Source organism: Mobula hypostoma, chromosome 21 (assembly GCF_963921235.1).
Source record: "Mobula hypostoma chromosome 21, sMobHyp1.1, whole genome shotgun sequence".
Lineage (NCBI taxonomy): Eukaryota > Metazoa > Chordata > Chondrichthyes > Myliobatiformes > Myliobatidae > Mobula > Mobula hypostoma.
Genome location: NC_086117.1, coordinates 23,205,989 through 23,228,076, shown reverse-complemented (window position 1 = coordinate 23,228,076; position 22,088 = coordinate 23,205,989). Strand labels below are relative to the sequence as shown.

At 41.3% G+C, this 22,088-nt stretch overlaps 1 protein-coding gene across 2 annotated transcripts in view; it reads right to left on the bottom strand.

The window, feature by feature from the left end:
- The window catches only part of col27a1b (collagen, type XXVII, alpha 1b), a 483,649-nt gene that overhangs the window by 4,583 nt on the left and 456,978 nt on the right, over nucleotides 1–22,088 (bottom strand). The window contains exons 52-59 of one of the 2 annotated variants that reach the window (XM_063073617.1): nucleotides 19,199–19,252; nucleotides 19,040–19,075; nucleotides 16,456–16,473; nucleotides 15,958–15,993; nucleotides 15,780–15,806; nucleotides 15,305–15,370; nucleotides 15,003–15,171; nucleotides 13,765–13,874 (exon numbers count right to left, since the gene is read on the bottom strand). In XM_063073617.1, coding sequence (XP_062929687.1) covers nucleotides 13,765–13,874; nucleotides 15,003–15,171; nucleotides 15,305–15,370; nucleotides 15,780–15,806; nucleotides 15,958–15,993; nucleotides 16,456–16,473; nucleotides 19,040–19,075; nucleotides 19,199–19,252 — 516 coding nt within the window. Of the gene's footprint in view, nucleotides 1–13,764; nucleotides 13,875–15,002; nucleotides 15,172–15,304; nucleotides 15,371–15,779; nucleotides 15,807–15,957; nucleotides 15,994–16,455; nucleotides 16,474–19,039; nucleotides 19,076–19,198; nucleotides 19,253–22,088 lie in introns of those variants that run through there. The other variant, XR_010021219.1, reaches the window with a different exon arrangement.

Genomic DNA, 22,088 nt, shown 5'->3' with positions numbered 1-22,088 from the left:
GGTCAAGAGAGTGGAACTGCCCCAGTACAACTTCTTTTCCACTTTAGAAGCTCTCCCACACAGGCTCCATCATTGCAGACACGATGGACCACCACCAGTAAGTATACAGTCAAGTAGTTTCCTTTTTGGACATCAGCCTTTTTCTCAGCAGACATTCACAGATGGCTGCAAATTTTACAAGTACAGAAACTCAATCTTTCTGTGTTATAGGCTTTAGCACTTAATGGGTTCCATTAAATCCTTATGATTTACTAGAAGAGAAAGTGTGGTTTCTTGCAGCCTTCTTTCAGTACTAAAAAAAAAATCAGGTGAGGGTTATCTCCAGGTAAAGTGTAAAATGCAAGAAAATCAACCAGCAAGCAGGAAGACAGGTCCCCAAAAGACTGTATATACATTACATTGTTAAATGGACACATTTCTTTTCTGCAGAGTGTTACAATGCAGCTTCTTTCAATCACAGTTCTGCAATGGGAGGATAGAGCAGTTACATTTCAGGTTATACCTGTGCTAGGGCGTATTCTGGAGTTGTGGTAGATAGCAAATACTAATTTCAACAGCAGCCAGTCTTCAGATCTGAACATGGATAGTAGATCAAATTTAAAATGCAGCTCTGAACAGTGGTCTTCCTGGAGCTGCAGACTGGGATTGATTGCAAGCCAGGAAACACCCATTCGCCTGAGATGTCTGCGTGAGTGCAGCTGGAGGGAGACAATGCTGATTAACAGTCAGTCTAGTGTGTCTGGGGTGTTGGTGTGCAACTTAAATGAAGCACTGTCTACCCAAAGCATTGAAGTAAACAATGTCATTTTAACCTTTGAAACTGTATTGAGTTACCATCGATTTTAGGGGTATAAAGATGTGATGTACTTGGAGCTTAAGAAACCTCTTCTTCCAAGAGTGTCTCGTATATGATGCCTGCTGCTTGTTTTGCTATATCCATTAGCTTCAGTGTCTCTCTGGTTCACAGTCACAACACCTGAATAGTGTCATTTCCCATAAATCTACAATTTTTGACAGACTTTGACCTGAAGCGTTAACCCTGTTACATTTTCACAACAGTTGCCTGACCTGCTGAGCATTTACAGCATTTTCTGTTTTTGTTACCCGGGGAACATTTTTTAAAATTCTCTGGATTGTGTACTTTAAAGTCACGTCGAACCTCTTCACATGAGAGTAACTAGTGACATCAATAACCACGTCAATAATGACATCAACAGACTTTATAACTTGGTAGGGTTCTGCCATATGGAATACAATTCTGTCAAAAAAATACTAAACCTATTTTAGTGAAACTTAATTCTATCCAGAAATATCTGATTGTAATCCAGTCAGTCCCATTCTTTATTGTCCTGCAATAGTTTTTGCTTTCATCTCCCTTTCAGGCAGTAAATTCCAGATCAAAAATAGCCAGGGTGACACCTTAAATCCATGTTATCTATTTCTTAGTCCTTCTTGTAACAAAACTGCTTCTCTTTGTTCCTTTTGCTTAACTTTGTGACTCTTAACATTTCGGTGAATCACTTCTCTATCTCTCCAGCTTTTCCAGGTAAATAGAAACTCCCATAACTCCCGGGATTCTAATAAATCTTTTCCTTAAACTGCCACCGCAAGAATTGGGCACAGTCTAGCTGCAGCAGAACCAGTGTTTTATAGAGGCAATACACACAAAATGGTGGAGGAACTCAGCACGCCGGGCAAAAAGGTACAGACGACATCTCAGGCCGACCCTTCGTTTCCTGTGTGTGTTGCTTGGATTTCCAGCATCTGCAGATTTTCTCGTTTGTGTTTCTATAGAGACTCTGTGTAGGGTAACCTAAGTGGTGGAAACCCCTAATTCATAACCACCGTCATTGAGTTGGGGTTCACTTTAAGAGGCTATTCTGACGTGATGATGTAATTATGTGAAGTTTTTTTTTACTGCGCTTTATGTTCTGTGTCTGGTTGGCAATGAAGTGAGTTGTTACTGTTTCCCTTCAACTTAAAACGCCTCTGCCATTTGATTTACGAAAACTCCATCAGTGTGACTACACTTTGTAGTCAATGTCTCTTTCAGGATGCTGAATGTGCCTTTAAGGATTGATGCACATAAATGCCTGAATCTTTCTGCTCCTGCATATCATTTGAAATTGTATCATCGTCCTTATACAGCCATTTTTTGAGCTTTCTAGCAGGCTATAATGACTTGCATTACCCATCATTAAGTCCATCTACTGTGTGCCTGGCCATTTCACCGGTCTCTGCTGGCTGAAGCTGGGCACAACTTCCCTCACTGTTTAATTTGCAAATATCTAAACTGTATCCTAGTCAGTAGGGTATATTAAGCCAATTGGTGGTCCCAGGAGAAACAGCCGTTTACCAAAGCTGTGCCTTCTGTCCCCAAGCCAATTTGAATTCATTCTCAAGCAAGAGAAGGGTCCTGCTTAAGGGTCTCGGCCCGAAACGTCAACTGTTTTCTCTTTTCCATAGATGCTACCTGGCCTGCTGAGTTCCTTCAGCAGTTTGTGTGTATTGCGTGGATTTATTCTGTCACTTTCCCCTTTTATTCCACATATTTCAATTAAATTGACATTATGTAACACTATATGAAACAGCTTTAGAAGGTCCATACATACAGTCTGATCTTCAACTGCATTAGGGCAAAAGTCATGATATACAGATGGCATTCTTGTCTCTGGGTTAGAAGGTCATGGACTCAAGCCAAAATCCAAAGACTTAAGCTCAAAATCAGTGCAGAATACCCAGAGCGGCAATATCTTCTTTCCATGCAATGAACTATCAGGATCTGGAATGTCTTTAGATGGTTGGAGGAAGAAAATTCAGTTGCAGCATTCAGTAGAGAATTGGTTTGACAGCTGATGGGCATTAGAATAGAAGATTATGGGCAAAGTAAAGGCTTTGAGATTTAGAGTTTACTTAGGAACCCTGGCTGGAAGGCTTTCTTTGTGATTGTAAATTTGTATAATCTCATGTCTATGCAGTAGACAGTTAGGACATTTCAGATTCTGACCTGCTGAATTATTAATCTTTTTCTGTTTTTTGTGTTCCTGTGGTGCATTAAGCAGCAACCTTTCTGTTTCTTCAGCATTTGGCTGTTTTTTTTTACGAGGCTGAGTTGCTGGCTCGAGGCCTAACATGCCAGATTTGAACCCGGGGCCATTTGTCTCGAAGTCCAGTGCCAATGCCACTACACCACCAGTGGGAAGAACCTTTTTCTTTACTAGATTTAAAAGCAGATCAAAGGAGGTCTAAGATAGTATTCAAATCTGATGCAAGAAAAAGCATGCGCTCTCCTTGGCAATATTTATGGTTAATTGGAGGAAAAAGTGCTTTTCAACGACTGGAGTTTAATACTACGCGAGGCATGGATGAATCGTAATACAGCAGAAACTTTGAGAGATGAATATAGCGTATGGTTTAAATATAAATATATTTTAAATATACATTGAAGACAGTTTTTTTACACTTTTTTGCAACACCTGCTTCCAACTGATGTATGGGTGTATATTTATTGAAATACAGCCTTTCTTGCATTGTTTCATTTGGATCCTGGGAAGGTAGTGGTTCAGATTATCCCAGCAGAAGAGACTTTAGTTCGGTACTTCTGGTGGGGCAGCAGAATTGATCCAGAAAACACGGACCCAAAGTAGGAACTTCAGGCTTCCAGACATCCAAGTTCATAAGGATCCTCTAATGTTTCTGTACATGTTTCTCACTCCTTGTTTGCCGAGATTTATTCTTACACTCTACTTCTTCTCCTTGCTGGTAAGGTCTCTGTGACCTGACACAACATTAGATTAGATTATGAGGACACGCAGTCCTCTTTTATTGTCATTTAGTAATGCATGCATTAAGAAATGATACAATGTTCCTCCGGTGTGATATCACAGAAACACAGGACAGACCAAGACTGAAAAACTGACAAAAACCACATAATTATAACATATAGTTACAACAGTGCAAGCAATACTGTAACTTGATGAAGAACAGGCCATGGGCACGGTAAAAAAAAGTTCAAAGTCTCTTGAAAGTCCCATCATCTCACGCAGACGGGAGAAGGAAGAAAACTCTCTTCCTGCCATGAGCTACCAGCGCTGCAAACTTGCCGATGTAGCATCCTGGAAGCACCCGACCACAGTCCGACTCTGAGTCGTCCAAAAACTTCGAGCCTCCGACCAGTCCTCCGCCACTGAGCACCATCTCTGCCGAGCGCTTCGACCCCAGCTCCAGCCGCCAGTAACAGGAAAAGCCGAGGATTTGGGGCCTTCACTCCGGAGATTCTCGATCGCACAGTAGCAGCAGCAGCGAACCAGGCATTTCAGAAGTTCCTCCAGATGTTCCTCTGTGCTTCTCACGTCTGTCTCCATCAAATCAGAATTGTGCATGGCCCCTATTTAACAAATACGATAACATTTCATCGGAGAGGCCGCGCGCCGTCATCTTCTCCTCCCGCCATATTTACATGTACCTCAGGTATTGTTTTGGTCCAGGTATCGATTTATCAGAAGGTAAATGTCGCACAAAACCTCTTTCAGAGCATTACTTCAACTGAAATGATAGCTTCAATCAATTCTGTATTTTCTCAGTAAGATGGACAGAGAGGAAGCACCATTTATGACGCAGTTCCATTATCTTATAATTTTATAAAGAAGCATAAACCTGAGGAGTCAGAGCTGTAAAAACCATGAGACTATGACCAAACAGAGGCAGCAAGTGGAATATGCAAAGGCTTCTGCAACTATACAAAAAAGCAACAGCAACAGAAATGAATATGCTGCATGAGTAAGCAAGAAAGTGGGTTGTGTTGTACTCAAAATGTGGAAAGTTATCTGAACTCACAAAAAGCAAGCATGAAGGCTAACGGTACATTGGATAGCAAATTTAATAAGTTTTCCTGTTCTTTGTTCAGGGCTTTCGTGTGGCCACTTTGATCTCCTTATATGAGGAAAGATATACTTGTCTTAGGGGAAGTAAAATGAATTCACTAGATTGATTTCTCCTCCTGTTGCTGTGTGTTGTGTAACTCTGAGCGTGTTTAAAGCATTATTTTCAATGTTTGATCAGTAATTATCCTAGATGGCCCAGAGCATCAGGACCCCGATAGATGTAATAGATGGTAATTTATCATTGAATCCTCGACCGATACACAACGTGTGGAGGCCATTTGACTTGTCAGCTCCCACTGGCCCTTTGAGAATGCTGCCCAGTTTAATTCCACCCCTCATATTTTCTACCACAATCCTGCAAATGGGTTTTAATCAAATATATATCTTGCCTTCTCCTAGCTAAAATCACAACTAAAATATTTACTGTACAGAATTAAATAACTATCATATGAGGTCAGGATTAAGATGGAAGTTATGTCATTTATTTGTGTAAGTTATGTAGAGACCAGGGGTATAGTAACAGACAAAGGCCTATATCTCACTTTATCCCTAGCCTTAACCTACCTCCTATCCATTCCTCTCTGCAACTTAAAACTAACTTGAGTTCTCACTTTCCCAGTTTGGACAAAACATTAACTCTACATTCACTACATTTGACCCCAGCATCTGCAGAGTATTTTGTATAAACTCTACATTAACATTACATTACATCTACATAAAGGGTTGAAATCCCTAGCTTGGCAGTCATTCATTGATTCTGTTCCAGTTATTATTCTATAGGTTTGTTGAGTATTCCCATAAGAAAATAAATCTCTAGGGTTGTATATGGTGACATATATGCATTTTGAACTTTTACCTGAGTTCTCCCTTTCCCCAGTTTGAACAAAACATTAACCCTGTTTCCCTACCCACAGACGCCGCCAGTCCCTGTTATGGTTTCAGATTTCCACCATCGGTTGTTAAAGCTGTGTAACTTTGATCTAAAACCATTAAAGTAGTTTTGTTGCAGAATTATGCTGAACTGTTTGTCTTTAGGACCAAGGTTACAATGAAAGTCAATATTTGTTCTTGTCCAGGACTTTGTCATCAGAGGAAACAGAATTTCTGCTACCACGTCCGTTAATTATATGATGCACTTCAGTTAAGCTCTCCCTCATCCAAACAGTCCACATGGTGTTGTGCTGTGTCTGATCCTCTACCCATTGTTCCACATCCAAATCAATCAACATAGTTCCCTATTACAATGTCCCTATTTGCCTAACTTTATATTTTACACCATCTCACAGATGTAGGGAAAGCTTGAATAATCTTTTTTAACCTTTGGGTAAAAGAGTAATTGCAATAGCCATCATATTTAGAATATTTCAGAAAGGTGCTTGCAGTGCCAGCATTCACCAGTTGGTGGTGCTGTGTCAATGATTTAGCTGTCAGCATCGGCACCTTCTGGTACTAACTGGACGGCAACGCTCTGCAACAACCTTACTCCTCCAGATTTTTAAAAGTGAGAAATACAATAACTCTTGGACATCAAATTTGAAATTTTTATGGTCCCTTTAAATCATCTGGAACTCGTTTTCTAAAAATAATTCTAACTGCACTGTGTAAAAAAATGAAATTGCAGCTGCTGAAATCCAAACTTTAACTATATGGACTATGACTCTTTCAATGTCAAAGTATGTATATGTTACCTTGGGATTCATTTTCTTGCAGCGATTTACAGCAAAATAAGAAATACAATATAATTCAAGAAAGACTATACATGTACCAAGATGGACAAATAACTAACGTGCAATAGCAGACAAATTGTGCAAATAAATGAGAAAAGAAACAATCCTGAGAACATAAGTTGTAAAAAGTCATAAAGGAGTCTGTAGGTTGTAGAATGAGTTCAGATTTGTGGTGAGTCTCGTTACCCATGCCAGTTTGAGCCTGATGGTTGTAGGGTAATAACTGTTCATGAATCTGGTGGTGTGGGACCTAAGGCTTCTGTATCTCCTACCCATTGAAAAGAGATGGTAGAGTCCTTCATGATGAATGCTTTTCCTTGTGTCAGTGTGCTCAATGGTGAGGAGGGCTTTTTCCTGTTTTGGAGTGAGTTGTAGCCACCACTTTCTGTAGCCTTTTCCCCAGGTGCCCCCTGGAGTGATGATTATTTCCAACGTTTACTCTTTTTATTTCAATTATAGGTTATTAAAAAAAAATTATATAGAGATAACAGTGCGGAACAGGCCCTTCAAGCTCATCGAGCCACACCACCCAGCAACCCACTGTTTTAATACTAGCCTAATCACAGGACAGTTTACAATGACCAGTTAGACCACAAGACATGGGAGCAGTACTAGGAGATTAGGGACATCGAGTCTGCTCCGCCAATCAATCATGGCTGATATTCTCCACTCTATTCTCCCCTTCTCAGTCCCACTCTCCGGCCTTCTCACCGTAACCTTTGATGCCATGTCCAATCGAGAACCTATCAAGCTCTACCTTAACTACATCCAATGACCTGGCCTCCACAACAGCATGTGGCAATGAATTCCACAAACTCATCACCCTCTGGCTAAAGAAATTTCTCCGCGTCTCTGTTTTAAATGGACGCCCCTCTATCCAGAGGCTGTGCCCTCTTGTCCTAGACTCTCCCAACATGGGAAACATCCTTTCCACATTTACTCTGTCTAGGCCTTGCAACATTCGAAAGGTTTCAATGATATCCCCACTCATCCTAAATTACAGCGAGTACAGACCCAGAGCCATCAAACGTTTCTGGTATGATAACCCTTTCATTCCCGGAATCAACCTTTTGAACTTCCTCTGAACCATCTCCAATGTCAGCACATCTTTTCTTAGATAAGGAGCCCAAAACTATTCACAATATTCAATGTGAGGCCTCACCAGTGCCTTATAAAGCCTCAGCATTACATCCCTGTTCTAGTATTCTAGACCTCTTAAAATGAATGCCAACATTGCATTTGTCTTCCTAACCACCGACTCAAACTCCAAGCTAACCTTTAGGGTGTTTTGCACAAGGACTCCCAAGTCCCTTCTCATCTCAGATTTTTGGATTTCCCTCCAGTTTAGAACATTTATTTCTTTTACCAAAGTGCATGACCACGCATTTTCCAACATTGTATCTCATTTGCCACTTTCTTGCCCAATCTCCTAATCTGTCTAAGTCCTTCTGCAGCCTACCTGTTTCCTCAACACTACCTGCCCCTCCACCAATCTTTGTATTATCTGCAAACTTGGCAACAAAGCCATCTATTCCATCATCTAAGTCACTGATATACAGCATCAAAAGAAGTGGTCCCAACAACAACACCTGTGGAACACCACTAATTGCTGGCAGCCAACCAGAAAAGGATCCTTTAATTCCCACTTGTGGCCTCCTACCAATCAGCCAATGCTATAACCATGCCAGTAGCTTTCCTGTAATACCATAGACTTTTAACTTGGTAAGCAGCCTCATGTGTGGCACCTTGTCAAAGGCCTTCTGAAAGTCCAAATATACAACATCCACTGCATCCCCTTTATCTATCCTACATGTAATCTCCTCAAAGGTATTCAACAGGTTTACCAGGCAGGATTTTCCCTGAAGGAAACCATGCTGACTTTGTACTATCTTGTCCTGTGTCACCAAGTACTCCATCACCTCATCCTTAACAATTGACTCCAACATCTTTCCAACCACTGAGGTCAGGCTAACTGGTCTATAATTTCCTTTCTGCTGCCTTCCTCCTTTCTTAAAGAATGGAGTGACATTTGTAATTTTCCAGTCCTCTGGCACCATGCCAGAGTCCAATGATTTCTGAAAGATCATTACCAATGCCTTCACAATCTCTACCACTAACTCTTTCAGAACCCTAAGGTGCAGTTCAGCTGGTCTAGGTGAATCATGTACCCTTAGGTCTTTCAGCACCTTCTCCCTTGTAATAGTAACTGGACTCACTTCTCTTCCCTTAGATCCTTCAACAGCTGGCACACTACTAGTGTCTTCTACAGTGAGAACTGATGCAAAATACTCATTTAGTTCATCTGCCACCTCCTTGGCCTCCATTATTATTTCTCCGGCCTCATTTTCAAGCGGTCCTATATCCATTCTCATCTCTTTTTTTAACATACTTGAAAAAGCTTTTACTATCCACTTTGACATTGTTTGTTAGCTTGCTTTCATATTTCATCTTTTCCCTCCTAATGATCCTCTTAGTTGCTCTCTGTAGGGTTTTAAAAACTTCCCAATCCTGTGTCTTCCCACTAATTTTTGCTTTGTTGTATGCCCTCTATATTGCTTTTACATTAGCTTTGACTTCCCTTGTCAGCCATTTGAGTATTCCTTCATTTTTGGAACACATCTATCCTGCACCTTTCTGAATTTTCCCAGAAACTCACACCATCGCTGCTCTGCTGTCATCCCTGCCAGCATCTTCTTTCAATTTACTTTGGCCAACTCCTCTCTCATACCACTGTAATTTCGTTTACTCCACAGAAATACTGCTACATCAGACTTTACTTTCTCCCTATCAAATTTCAAGTTGCATTCAATAATATTGTGATCACTGGTTCCTAAGGGTTCTTTTACCTTAAGTTCCCTAATCGCCTCTGGTTCATTACGTAACACCCAATCCAGTATAGCTGATCCCCAGTAGGCTCAATGACAAACTGCTCTAAAAATACATCTCATTGGCATTCAACAAACTCACCCTCTTGAGATCCATTTCCAACCTGATGTTCCCAATCAACCTGCATGTTGAAATCTCCCATGGCTATTGCCCTTTTGACACGCATTTTCTATTTCCCATTATAATCTGTGATCCATATTCCAGCTACTGTTTGGAGGCCTGTATGTAACTGCCATCAGATGTCCTTTTACCCCTGCAGTCTCTTAACTCAACCCACAAAGGTTCAACACCTTCTCATCCTACGTCAAACTTTCTACTGAGTTGATGCCATTCTTTACCAGCAAAGCCACACCACCCCCTCTGCCTACCTTCCTATTCCTCCAATATAACGTGTAACCTTGGACATTTAGCTCCCAACTACAACCATCCTTCAGCCACGAATCAGTGATGGCCACAACATCACACCTGACAATCTGTAATAGTGCAACAAGATCATCCACCTTATTTCTCATATTCCGTGTATTGAGATGTAACACTTTGAGTACTGTATTTGCTACCCTTCTTGATTCTCACCCTGCTGGCTGCAGTTATGTTCTATCATCTAACTGCCCTTCTTGACAGTCTGACTGCATGCTATCTTTGCTTTTTTACCATCCATCCTGATCCTTTCACTCTGGTTCCCACCCCCCTGCCAAATTAGTTTAAACCCTCCTCAGCAGCTCTAAAAGAACTTGCCCGCAAGAATATCGGTCCCCCTCGGGTTCAGATGCAACCTGTCACTCTTGAACCCCCAGAGAAGATACTAACGATCCAAGAACCTGAAGCCCTACCCCCTGCACCAGCTTCTTAACCTACTAACTGGTACGACTTTGGATCAGATCTCTGCATCCTGTAGAACAATAGAGTTTAGATAAAATACATTTATCCTTTTTCAGGATCTGGGTGTCAACGCAAGGTTCAGAATTTATGTGCCAAATCTAATTGTCCTTTAGGATGGTTTTGAACCTTGAACTGTTATAGACCATCTGCAGATGACCTTGAACTACTGTAGTCCATCTAGTGATGACCTTGAACTGTTGTAGTCCATCTGGTTAACAGCTTTGAACTGTTGTAGACCATCTGCTGATTACCTTGAATCGTTGCGATCCATCTAGCGATGGCCTTGAACTGTTGTAGTCCATCTGGTTAATGGCTTTGAACTGTTGTAGACCATCTGCTGATTACCTTGAACCGTTGTAGTCCATCTGGTTAATAGCTTTGAACTGTTGTAGTCCATCTGCTGATGGCTTTGAACTGTTGTAGTCCATCCGGTTAATGGCTTTGAACTGTTGTACCATCTGGTTAATAGCTTTGAACTGTTGTAGACCATCTGCTAATTACCTTGAACTGTTGTAGTCCATCTGGCTAATGGCCTTGAACTGTTCTGGTGCATCTAGCGATGGCCTTGAACTGTTGTGGTGCATCTGGTGAAGGTACTTCAATAATACTGCAGGTGAGGGTGTTCGAGGATTTTGACCTAGCTACAGGATCTTACTGCGGGACACCCAGCCATTAATTATTGTATTTATGTGGATGTACTGTACTTAGATTTCCATAATGCTTCAGAGGTTATTGTGCATACAAAAAGCTCATGGTAACATATTGGCTGACAAACAAGAAGTGGAGAGTGTGTGATTGTTTCTGGTTGGTAAGAAGTAACAAGTAGTGTGGTATAAAGATTGATGCTGGGGCCTCAACCTTTTACAATTTATATAAAGATGGATGCGTGGAGTGAAGGTATGATTGCTAAATTGCTGATATCATGAAAGTAGGCAATAAGGTATGTTGTGAAGAGGATCAAAGGGGGTTGTGAGCAGGCAAAAATGGTGGAGATAAAAACAAAGTGGGAAAATGTAAGGTAGTCCAGAGTGCGGCAAAAGGATTGTTATGGCCCTCTCTGCATCAGTAATTTTTTAAAGGACCATATAATGCAGGCAGTTTTACAGAAGATGCAAAGATATGTCGGGCAGTAAGTTGTGAAGACAAGCAAGGTTACTGCACGGGGATCTCGATATGCCAAGGGAGCGAGATGATGGCATAAAAACTCTAATGATTTTAAGGATGAACGCAGTCACTATAATCGGATGAACAAGAAATCAAAAAGAATTCTTCGGTCACTGGCATAGAGCCTGATCTGAGAGCACCAGTATGAGAAACACAAAGGGTTAACTCGCAGAAACAGCAAAAGCAGTTAGGAAGACAATGATTTGTTGGCCTGAAATGGAAACGCAAGAGAAAAATATGCAGTTTTGACGAAGCTAGACTTGAAATACCGTGTGCAGTCTTTGTCTCCACACTTTTTAATGGATTCACTGGGCATATTTTGAGATGAGAGATTACAGGTTACCATAATACACAGGAGTAGAATTAGGCTGTTTGATCCATCGAGTCTGCTCAGCCACTTAACCATAGATGAGGAGATTAAGCCTATACTGACCCTGGGGTGTAGAAGAACGAAAGGTGGTATGGTGTTTTCAAAGGGATTGAGGGTAGAAGGTGAGAGGCCATTTCCCTTGGCTGGAGAATTTTTGTCACTGCAAAGATTCACACTATTGCAGAGAAATTTCTTCTCTGAGAGGGCAGTGACTGTCTGAAATTCATTAAAAATATTTATGATGAAAATTAATATTTTAAAGATGGAGGAGTTGAGGCCAACATGGATTAGCCACGATTGTATTGAATGGCAAGGTAGGGTTGGGAGCCCACTGACCTATGAATCTTCTGCACAGTATGCTCAGTCATGGGGCATACATAAGATCAACAGATTTTTGGACTCTAAGGAGCCACGCACCCAAGCCAAGATTATGATCAGAAAGGTGCAGATATTTTGTGTTGGGAGGAGGGGGAGGAGGAGGGGGAGGAGGAGGAGGAGGAGACGACGACGACGGAGGAGACGACGACGACGACGACGACGACGACGACGACGACTCCGAGTGAGTCATCAGGATGCCGTCATGATGGCATTTTGTTTTTTTAGCAGGCTTTCTTATTTTTATGAGGCTGGGTTGCTAGCTTGATGCTCAACCCAGCATGGATGGAAAACATGCAAGGGAGCTGGCTGGATTCGAACTCGGGAGCCTTCGCTCTGAAGTCCGGCGCTGATGCCACTACGCCACCAGCCAGTTTCTGTCCCTATAAAGAGCTGAAAATAACTAAGTTACTCATACCTCAAGGTTACCTATGTCCAAGTTTGTCTGTGAAGAAATTCTGCATCGATTTCATTCAGGTATCAATGAGATGTACAGGAAGATGTTGTTTCCTGCTTGGCGTTGCTGCCTGCCACACCTCCAACAGCGCCCTTAGGTCAACTGCCGGGTCATCAGCCGGGGAGCACCACTCATTGATGTTTCTCTCCCATAACCCTGGTGCATCTCCTGGCGGTGGAGCAGTGGGCGGGACATCTCCATCACCCCCTGCAGCTTTCAATGGCGTTAGTCGGTCCCCCAATTTCTGTCCTTCCTCCTCGGCCACAGCCACAAGCTGCCCTTTTCTGCTGCTTCAGGCAGCTCTCTGGTGGCCCACTTGAGCCTCGTTCCAGTCACTGCTGTGTCACAGAGTGCCGACGACGCCCTGGCACCCTACCCCCACAGAGTAGGTGATGGTCCTCCATCCAGCATCCTTACACTCAGCTGCCAGGCCTGAGTACTTCAGCCTCGTCTGCTCATAGACAGCCCCCACTCCATCCTCCCACGGGATGGTTAACATGAAGAGGGCTGTCTTGGCGGCCGTGGACCATACTACGATGTCTGGGCAGAGAGATGTGCTGGTGATCCGTGGGGAGCTCTGCCAAGATCTGCCCTCATGTTCCACTCCTTGCCCATGGACAGGAGTCTTGATGGAGCTCTTGGGCGAGTGATTTCAGCGCTCATACCAGCCTTAACAAATGGGAAGAGTTGCTGTCCCTCTGGGGAGAAGCTGCTTCTCGCATCCCGGTGCAGTCTCTAGGATCTCCGCCAGCTTCTTTAGGACCTGATCGTGCCACCATCTGTAGTGCCCTCGGGACAAGGCAGTCTGGCATCCTGCCAGGGTGTGTTGGAGTTTGGCAGTGGTGGGATATCACAGGGGGCAGCTATCCTCTTTGCCGTGAATATTTCGGGGGCAGGGCAAGGGGTCATAGGTCACCCTGATGAGGAAGACCGAACTGGGGAAGGATCTTTGGGCTACAGTTGATATATAAAGAGTTATATCAGAGTATGTGATAAAATAGATAAATAAAAGTAGAGCTTTACCTTTGACACTGTGATGGGTTTGAGACAGGTTTGCCCGCCATTCGTGAAGTTGCACGCTACTTCAATCGTGTCAGAGGTACAGCCAAGGTTAGGATCGATCCAGTAAGTGCCTAAACATTGTGTGAAAGGAAAGAGTTCCATTATTGTACACAAGCAATGATAGGAAGCTGGGAAAGAAGAGGAAATGCACCAAGCAGATCATCTTTACAAAATGGTCTGTGGTGCAAATACAATGTATCTGCCCAGCAAGGTAAGGATAGGAATTATTGCAATTACTACTCAGAATGTATTCTCAAACTGTCTGAAAATGGTGACAGCGTTGAATAACACCCCGATACGAGTGGCATTGGCTGACAGCAATCGCGTCACTGATGATCGTACTTTGCAGCATGTGCAACTTTGGTTCCAGTTGGGCTTGGCTCTACCAGCAGTCTGAGGGCTGCCCAGGTTTGTGTACAACTAGGGCTTTAGTGTAAATAACACGCATCTTTAGATAGTTCCTGTCTCCGCCAAAACCAGTAATCTCCAAAATGCTGATTTCAATATGGGGAAATTCATGTCCATCAGTATGGGACGGGTGGGGGAGTGGGAAGTTATTGGAGAATGAGGCCAGGAGCAGATTTTGTAAGGATCAACAGCAGAGCATAGGAATTTAAAGTAGATAGCCAAAGTACCCGAGGTGACACAAACAGATCATTTTTATATGTGTTCTGCTTTTTAATGCTGAGTGCATTGTTTGAAACAGTGGTGAAAGATCTAACAGAAAAACTGAAAAGAGAATTGGATGAACATGTGAAGGGGAAAAAAAATCAGTGGGACACCAGCAAAGAATAAAGAAGTGAAATCAACTGGATAGCTATCAAAAAGCTGGCACAGTCAAATAGATTGAATGTCTGCAATTGGTACTGTTTCAGTCATTACTACTAGGATTGACCTTGCCCAGTAACATTGCGATGGAGTGGGGAGGTGCTGTGAAGATATGCAAAGTGTGGAATGAGCTGCCAGTACAAATGGTACATGTGAGCTCGATTCCAACGTTTAAGAAAAATTTGGACAGGCACATGGTGAGCGGGGTATGGAGGCCTATGGTCCTGGTGCAGCTCGATGGGGCCTAGGCAGTCTAAATGGTTTGGCATGGACTAGATGGGCCAAAGGGCCTGTTTCTGTGCTGTGCTTTTCTATGACGCGACGACTGTATTAGTAATGGGAATCAGAGTCAGTGCTAGGGCTGGACTTACCATCGTTCATTCGCTGCTCACAGTTCATAAGGTCACGGCAGACCCGGGCTGGATTGTCCCTAGTGCCCAGAGGGTTCTTTATGCTGTGGATAAGATTACTGAGGTAGTGTAGGGTCTTAAAGATCTCTGCTCCCTGGTCAATCAAAGGTAGGTCTGAATTCTGATAGTTCTGTGGAAGGGAAACAAATGTTGGCTTTAATACCTGGTTAAATTCTTCACAATTAATTTTGTAATAACTTTATTACAGAAGATATGAAAAATTAGTTTCAACTGATCAAAGATTTCAATATGCATTAAGTTACCTCTGTCCTGAGTACAGTTTTGGATTCGATATACGCTTGTAAAGCAGCGCCTAGATCTTCAGTTTTCTGAAGAGGTAAGTGGTACAACATAAGAACATAATACATTTGAAACTCAATCACAGAATTGGGACCAAAGTGAGAAATTCCTGCAGAGTTAGTAATGGGCAGAGTAGTTGAAACTACTTCAAAAGTATTTTGGATATATTTAATGCTTTTTGGTCACTGTACAACAAATAATGTATTTATAGACTACCCACTAGAATCTGTTATTGCATCTGGAGAATAAAGGATGTTATTTTGTAATATTATGTGATGAATTGTAGATTACAGTAAATATTTAATTCACCCAGTTAACTTGCTATAATACAGGCTTTTTATTATGAAATAATCAATCTGAGATCATCTCTCAGTGAGAACAAGGCAGTTTCATAATGTGTGGCTTTGAAATACATGAAGGAGTGAGAAGACAACTTACAAGTGCGCCTGGAATTCCAGGAGGGCCCTGTTCAAAAGAACAAAACTTAGTTAACCACCAAAAAATACCTATTATGACATCAGCAAAGAATGTTTCCAACAGAACATACAAAGTTCAAAACATGCAATTCTATTGTTATAATTTTAAGAGCTGGGAAAAAAAACCCTCAAGAACTTACTGGTGGTCCAGGGAGTCCTCGAGGTCCCATGGGACCCTAAAATGTTAGAAGGTATAAAAGTACTCCATCAGTTTCCAGTATTAAGTTAAAAAAAATTAATATTGTAAGTGTGGCGATGATATTTTGTAATAGGTGTTAAGTCTGCAGTGGTTTTATACCACCTGATTCTAATGAACATGATTAGATAAAACTATTTTTCTGATTGACAATATAGAATATTCACATAGACAATAACTGAGCAGAATGGACTGTTTTCTATGGCAAACAAATGGGATATGATGCTAAACATGTACATTTTGCCAATATATTATGAACGTTTACTCAGCAGGGCTAAACTGCAGCTGGTCATGGGAAGATTTCTGGGCTACTTTCTCCTCTTTGTGGAACTGCTCGTAACTTGCATTAAAATATTAAACAAAAATTACATTGGGGCTGATCAGCAAAACACAGGTTAGATAAAGAACGTTATAATCTGAAAAATTAAGAGGAACATCTTACCGTTGGCCCTTGTGGCCCCTGTCATGCAGACGAGGAACAAGGAAAAAAATATAGATATTGATGAGTAAGAAAGTCTCAGAAATATTTTATAGGTAACCAACAGTCATCCACCATCATGGTTAATTACAAAGCACAGATCTCTATCTTCTGAACTGCTGTCCACAACCTATCTGGAACCTAGTTAAAATCAACATGTGGACTAATTATGAACTCAAGTGAGGTGTAATAACTAGTTCTAGCAGGCCTGTATGTGAGATCTCTGATAGAGAGGCACAGAACACTTGTGGTTCACTCCAATATATCCAGGCACTCCTGAGCACAAGGAGGACTGGGGTTCTGGCTGGAGGCTGAAAGCGTTATTTTTTTTATATATAAACAAGGGCCACAATGATTCACAGGTACCCAAGCAGTAGAAAGAAAATTAAAGAAGAGACCTGAAAATAATTACAGAGCTACTTGGACCTAGAAGTGTACTTCTCAGAATCAGAATCAGGTTTATTATCACTAGCATGTGACATGAAATTTGTTAAATTAGTAGCAGCAGTTCAATGCAATACATAATATAGAAGAAAAAAATAAAATAATAATAATAAGTAAATCTTATTCAGTATACATATATTAAATAGATTAAAATCATGCAAAAAACAGAAATACTATATATTAAAAATAGTGAGGTAGTGTCCAAGGGTTCAATGTCCCTCCCTTCCGTTAAAGTTGTTTTGCATAGTTGCAAGGTGAAGGAGCCTGAAACTGCTGTTCTTCAGTGTTACCAGCATCGGCTGCTGCCATTTCAATGTCAGCGCAAGAATGAATCCCCTTTCACTTTGCAACAACATTGAGTACAAGCACACAGCTTAAGAAGTATCCACCTCGCTGCCTGTGGTCTTCTCTACTGATCTTATCACTGAGCTGATGCCAGGATCTGAGCACCATTCCCTGCAGCACCCCACTAAACTCAGCCTTCCTGCCTGAAAAAGATTCATTTATTCCTAATCCTGTTTTCTGTCCATTAACCAGCCTACAATCCAGAGTCCCCCCCAATATTGTGTGACGCCTTACTGAAGACCTCCTGAAATTCCAAATGTACAGATCTGCTGGTTTGCACGTAGCTATTCTGCTTATTGAAACTGACATAAGCACCGGCCTGATGGGCCACAAGGCTTGTGACAGACTTTAAATTATGCTTATTGGAACCTCAATAACTCTTAATAGATCTATTGGAATCTGTCCAGTGCTACTATCATTTCCCAAGTGCCCAGTAAATATTTTCTTAATAACAAACCTCACCACTTTTCAGGCTAAGAGATCCACAGTTCTCTTTTTTTCTCACTCCCTCCTTTTTTTTAAAATAATAGGACTGCATTCGTTACCTTTCCATCTAGAAAACAATTTTACATAGAACCAAATTTTGGAATTATCACTGCATCCACGTTCTACAAAGCTGCTGGTTTCAAAATTGAAAGTAACCTATCCCTTTCTTGGACTTTCTAGAAAGGAAGCTCAGGAATCAGGTCCCTGGTAAGTTGAAAGGAATGGAGTGAACATCATTAGCTGAAGCTTATGCTGAACCATCAGCATTTCTGAATAGAACATAGAACAGTACAGCACTGTACTGAACAGTTGTTTAGCAGAGGACTGGATTTTTACTCTTTATACATTGCCATTACTATTGGCAAAATCACAATTTCTGTTTATTACTTCTTGCTATTTCTCTGCTTCCCCCAAACTGATTCTATTTTTTGATTTTCCTAGCTCCGATCCTTTCTTTTTATCCTTTTCCTTATTATCCTCCTTTTACATTTCTATCTCTTCTAAGAGTGAAGTATTCCTAATTTCGATCACTTTGGATCCACATCTGCACAAATAGATCACAGTCATTCATTTGTGTTAGTGTCTGGGATGGCATGGTAGTGCAGCAGTTAACACAACGCTTCACAGTACCAGCGGCCCGGGTTCAATGCTCGCCGCCGTCTGCGAGGAGTTTGCACGTTCTCCCCGTGACCGAGTGGGTTTCCTCTGGGTGCTCTGGTTTCCTCCCACAATCCAAAGACATACCGGTCAGTAGGTTGATTGGTCATTGTAAATTGTCCCGTGATTAGGCTGGGGTTAAATCAGAGGTTACTGGATGGAATGGGTCGAAGGGCCGGAAGACCCTATACTATGCTGTATCTCAATAAGTAAAAAAATAATAATTCTTGCAGATGCTGCATGCATTCAAAGAAAGAGACTTCATTTGACTTTATACTTTTTTCCCAGCTTTTCTCTGATTGGAGATGCACTTTATTGTTTACATGCTCTTCCGTTTGTTCAAATCTGGTTACTGTTACCCAATTTGCTGTTCAGAAACATCTTGCCATCTTTTCTCTTTAACTTTATGAATACCCCTCGACTAGGGCCAATGGCCCAACCTCCCTTCTATTTCTTATGTTCTATTGAACAATATTGATAATTATGATCATGATCAACACTACATAAAATTAATACTAAATCACATCCTGAATTGAGACTAATCTCAAATTGAAGAGTTAGAATTACTTATCAAGTAGAGAGACTGGCTTTTAAGCTTTTCCAATGTTGATCTTACCGTGTTACCTTGACTTCCTTTGTAACCTTTTGGACCCTACAAATCAATAAGCAAAAGCATTTCTTATTTCTAGATTAGCATTAGAAGAGAATGCAAATGCCAACAATTATTCAAATAATTATTTTATTCAACTATAAAGGCAAAGGAAAGAGTACTTACAGGATGTCCCCTAGGACCAGTCAAACCGAATGGACCCATGATGCCTTCTTTACCCTGGGCAGGAAAGAGAATTTATCCTCTGATACCAGCAGTTTACAAACACAATTTTATTTATTGCATGTGTTTGATTGAGATAACTGATTTCAAAGCTTATTTTTTAATATTGATTTTAGCAGGGTGTGAACAGTAAGTTTTCTCGATTCTCCAAGTTTAGAAGTTAGAAAAATGTAAGTATCAACAACCACAAAATACAAGGCACAGATTAGGATATTCTGATGTTTGGTCTGAACAACAACTGAACCCCTTGGCCACATCTGCATACTTTAATGTATTGAGTTGCTGCCAGATCATTGGCTGATTAGGTATTTGCATTAACAAGCTGGTGTACAGGTGTACCTAATAAAGTGGCTACTGACTATAATTAAGGCTACGTCCACACTAGACCGGATAATTTTGAAAACGCTGGTTTCGAGTAAAAACGACAGGCGTCCACACCAAGCGTTTTTCAAAATAACTCCATCTACATTAGAATGGATATTTAAGCGAATCTCCTCCTACTGGGCATGTGCAGGACACACAGAAAACAAGCGAAGAGGAAACAGTATACTTGGTGCGCGTTTGTCCAGTTACAGACTAGAAAAACTTTAAAGGAATTGCTGTTGGCTCTCGCGCAGGAGGACTTAAAACTAAAAAAATACTGGAGCGTATGGAGGCAACCGACAGGGAGTTCATGGACAGCATGACCTGGCTGACGATGAACATTGAAAAACTGACTAACTCTGTTGCATTAATAAAGCACCTTGTTAAATGTATAAAACATGTCTGCATCAGTGTTATCTTGTATTGCCATACAACGTTACATTAGGCTGTTACACATCCATGGTCAGAGAGGTACTTGCATAAATAGGAAACTACCTTCATACAAGCAAGGACAGAAAATAGGGCAAAGTGAGTAAACAAAGTGAGTCAGTAAGCTATGGATCAAAGTATTTGGCGAGTACATTTCTAACTCTTCTGGCTTCAGTCTCGTTGCTGTCTGTTCTGAAATTGTTAGGTTATGTGGGGGGTTGCGTTCAAGAAAACAATGAAATACCACGTTGCTGCCATCTGTTCCGGCACGTCGTGACAGCGTTTTTAAGTAGTCAAAAAAGCTCACTTTACAATTTAACTCTCACGCTGTTCACACCGACTGCGCTTTATAACAGCCATCCAGCAGTGCTTGCGCAGTACCAAGCAGAAGCAGAAAAAACTTTGTTGTTGTGGTGTTGTCTTGACAGCATTTTTAAATATCTCCATTGACCCCGTCCACACTACAACGCGCAACAATCGTTTTCAAATTTACACACTCTGAAGAGTGTTTTAGAAAAGCTCCGTTTTCGGGGGATGAAAACGCCATTTCAATGTGGACAGAGGATCAAAGCAAAGAGAAAAAACCGCGTTTTCAAAATTATCCAGCGTAGTGTGGACGTAGCCAAAGACTCAAAGAATTCTGCACAGTTTTGCCCTATGGTTTTACTATAAAACTTTGTGTTTATGTAAAGTATGATTATAATATCATATTTTATAAAATCCTTTATATTTTAACAATTCCGATCTGAAGATAGTAAAGTGTATGGTCATGCACTTTGGTGGAAGAAATAAATGGGAAACTATTATTTAGATGGGGAGAGAATTCAAAATGCAAAGATGAAAAGGGACTTGGGAGTCCTTGTGCAAGATAACCTAAAGGTTGAGTCGGTTGTGAAGAAGGCGAATACAATGTTGGCATTCATTTCTAGAGGTATAGAATATAAGAGCAGGGATATGATGCTGAGGCTCTATAAGGCACTCATGAGACCACACTTGGAGTATTGTGTGCAGTTTTGGGCTCCTTATTTTAGAAAGTATATACTGACATTGGAAAGGGTTCAGAGAAGATTCACAAGAATGATTCCAGGAATGAAAGGGTTACTGTATGAGGAACGTCTGGCAGCTCTGGGGCTGTATTCCCTGGAGTTCAGGAGAATGGGGGGGGGGGGTTCTCATAGAAACATTCCGAATGTTAAAAGGCCTGAAGAGATTAGATATGGCAAAGTTATTTCCCATGGTAGGGGATTCTAGGACAAGAGGGCACGACTTCAGGATTGAAGGACATCCACTTAGAACTGAGATGTGGAGAAATTACTTTAGTCAGAGGGTGGTAAATCTGTGGAATTTGTTGCTATGAGTGGCTTGGAGGCCAAGTCATTGGGTGCATTTAAGACAGAGATAGACAGGTTCTTGATTAGCCAGGGCATCAAAGGGTAGCGGGTGAAGGCAGGGGAGTGGGGATGACTGGAAGAACTGGATCAGCCCATGATTGAATGGCAGAGCAGACTCGATGGGCTGAATGGCCTACTTCTGCTCCTATATCTTATGATCTTATAATAGATGACAGTGACTGATAACACATAGTTCCCTCTTCCTGTAATCCACATCTTTACATCTACTCATTTTGATGTTTCCCATAATTATGTATGCTTGCAGAATTGTAAATTCCTTATTAATTCAGTAACTAGTAAAATGTGTAATTGAATCACCCTGTAATGCTCACGGATATGTGCTATCCACTGCCCTCTAGATGGAGCTCACATTGTCCATTTCAAGACCACAGTGTTTATCCTTGGCTGACCGAGCAGATTGAGGGGTTGAATGCATTGACAAATGGTGCAACATACTTGTGCTTTTGAGAGTCAGGTTTGGTTCAAGTAGCATATTCAGTCAATTGAAGCTTATTGTCATCTAACTACATGCAAGTATATAACATACATAATGTATATAGAAACAAGACAACGTTTCTTCAAACCAGGGTGTGAAGCACAGTAGTACACATAACACACGATAACTTATGAAGGTAAGGATACTTCTATGC